Source organism: Chrysochloris asiatica, unplaced genomic scaffold, assembly GCF_000296735.1.
Source record: "Chrysochloris asiatica unplaced genomic scaffold, ChrAsi1.0 scaffold00584, whole genome shotgun sequence".
Taxonomy (NCBI): domain Eukaryota; kingdom Metazoa; phylum Chordata; class Mammalia; order Afrosoricida; family Chrysochloridae; genus Chrysochloris; species Chrysochloris asiatica.
Genome location: NW_006409102.1, coordinates 329789 through 332356, shown reverse-complemented (window position 1 = coordinate 332356; position 2568 = coordinate 329789). Strand labels below are relative to the sequence as shown.

General features: G+C 50.5%; 1 protein-coding gene across 1 annotated transcript in view; it reads right to left on the bottom strand.

The window, feature by feature from the left end:
• Window positions 1–849: 849 nt before the first annotated feature.
• The window catches only part of LOC102831600 (anomalous homeobox protein-like), a 16179-nt gene continuing 14460 nt past the window's right edge, over window positions 850–2568 (bottom strand). The window contains exons 11-12 of the mRNA XM_006877736.1: window positions 1239–1323; window positions 850–936 (exon numbers count right to left, since the gene is read on the bottom strand). Of these exons, the coding sequence (XP_006877798.1) occupies window positions 850–936; window positions 1239–1323 (172 nt within the window). The remainder of the gene's footprint in view (window positions 937–1238; window positions 1324–2568) is intronic.

Genomic DNA, 2568 nt, shown 5'->3' with positions numbered 1-2568 from the left:
ATTTCTCTGTGAAGTGGGAAACTTTGCTCAGTGTCACCACCATAGCTAATAACAGTAACTATGGCCTAGAACTAGGGCATCCCCGGCTGGCTGTGAGTAATCTGGGCTGCCAGAGGGTACTTGGAAAATATTCTGGAGGCTCAACCAAAGAGCTCTCTGTGAGGTATCTCAGGAGGGTTCCGATGGAGGGTACTAATCGCATATGTCCCAAGGTATGAATTACTAGCCAAGGATTAAAAGGGCTGTATACTGTGGCATGGAAAGATAGCAAGTGAAATAAGGAGAGAGGAGTTCAAACACGAAAACTTTAATTCAATGGAACTGAACCTTTTTACTGCAAATACAATGCATTATAACCTGAAATAAAAATGTCCCTTATCCCACAGTACCCAGGGTATTGCCAAATGGGTTGCCTCTTGGTTCTCAAGAGAGAAGTCCCCACAAACAGAAACGCCAAAACATCATCAACAATAAAGAGACCCGGGCGGAGTTTCCCTTGTGCCTGGGACAGGTGTGGAGGGAGCCCACAGTGCAGCGTTCTCCTCTCTCTCGAAGGTCTGACAACTCTCTTACACTGTGTCCCAGGGGCTGAACTCTCTAGTCTAAGTGGGGACAAACCCACCTGTGACTTCTGATCTCATGAACATTTTCAAACAGTGGCTTCAATACCAAACTATTCTAATGGAGTCATGGGCAAAAAGTCCTCACCATATCTCAGGAGAACCTCCCCGCCCCAAGGAACTCCGGGAGTTCCTTCTTTGGCCATAAACATCTGCAAATTGATGTTTTCACAGCCAGGCAGTCTGCCTTTGCTCCTTCTGGAGTGCTGGCCATCTCCTGAGGCACTGGTCAGCCCAGGCTGCCCCCTGAAAACTCCAAGAGCATCTGCGCCCCCCAGAAGGCATCGTTGGAGGCCAGCCCATCAGGCCACTGCACCTGGGAAACCAAACACATTACACACTCTGCCAGCAGACTTCAGACCACTTATAAGAATGTCCCTCCACTGCATGGGCCTCCCCGACTTCCGGAGCCTGGGAGCAGAGTGCTCCTGGCCCCTGGCCTTCTGCACCCAGTCGCCCTCCCGACCTCCATTTCACCCGTTTCCAACTACAAGCCCTTCCTCCACCATCTTCTTCACTGCCAGGCAGTTCATTCCAACAGCATTCCCAGAACTTCTCCTATGTGTCCTGGACTGAGAAGGCAGGAGGGGAACAAAGGTGCCTGTGGGACCACCTTACCTGGCTGGAGGGCAGGCTCTGGCTCAGCTCCGCAGCACTCACAGGGTGAAGGAAGGACGGCGTGGCCGGCCTCAGCTCTGGGGGGCTGGAAGAGGGACAGGGGGTCAGGACGGGCTCTGTCTCAAGTGTCTGGGAACGCTGCTGGACACTGTCCACTCGTGAGATGATGGTCCGAGTGCTTTCGACAGGGCGGGGACAGCCAACCCTCCTGTTCTGATGCAGAAAGGCTGACAGCGATGTGCAGGATGGGAGGAGGCGGCACAAGGGTTCGAACATGGAGAGGAGGCCAAGAGGGTGTTTTCCACAGGGAGTCAGGCCTGCTGTGGGAGGGAATGTGAGGCCGGGGAGATCCCCGTCACAGAGCAGAACTGGCAGTGACACAAAATGTGGGTGAGGGAGAGCAGACTATAAGCTGGACAGCACACGGGACCGCACTGCAATAGTTAAGAAACTAACAAGATGGCGGATCAGGTGGACGTGCAATAAGGAGCTCTGCCAGCAACAACACAGAATACAGGACCAAGCAGGCTCAGGGGATGGTCCCAGAACTCTGAACCACATATAAAGGAATATTTAGAAGGCTGGAAGGCTCACAGCTGGGGAAATTTGTGGCAGAAGCAAGAAATCTATTGCTTTCTAGTCCAGGACGCTCGGCTGCTCCAGGAGCCACCACCTTGGGTGAGACCACATGGGGGAAGGATCGGAGAGGCCACAGACGCCTGGCAGAACCGCTGAGATAAAGGTGTGGACATTCTTTTCTTTTGGTATCTGTTCATTGGTCCCTTGCTGTCTGCGCACCTCCATTCTGGTGACTATAGGGGTGCCTGAGCTCAGAGGGTTCTACTACACATGCTCACAGATCTCCTCAAAATTTAAAGAGACAGTTTCCAATTAAAACCAAATGGCCACAGCCAATCCTGAACGGTTTTTAACTAGAAAAAGGGCCTGAATGGGGATTCTGAAGTGGGACAAGCAGACAAAAGAGGAAATAGGCCGAAAATTAAATCCTAAGTTATATCAACACGACCAACAGTGGTCGTTTTGAAATTTGTCAAGAGTGAAACGCCCACTTCCTGATCACATCTAACCGGAGGCAATCAGAAAGCATAAAAAAAATACCAAAATATACACCTATCTAAGTATTAAGTCCACAGATAACCCCTGAAGATGCCCAAAAAACAGAAGCAGATGACGGTATCTGCACATGTCCAGAAACGAGATAAAGTGACTGAGGTAAATGAGCTGGAAGGAGACCTACACTCCATACTGGAAGATGGACAGGCTTTGGAAATGCCTGAGAAGGAATTCCTAAAAATGATTATAAAATGTA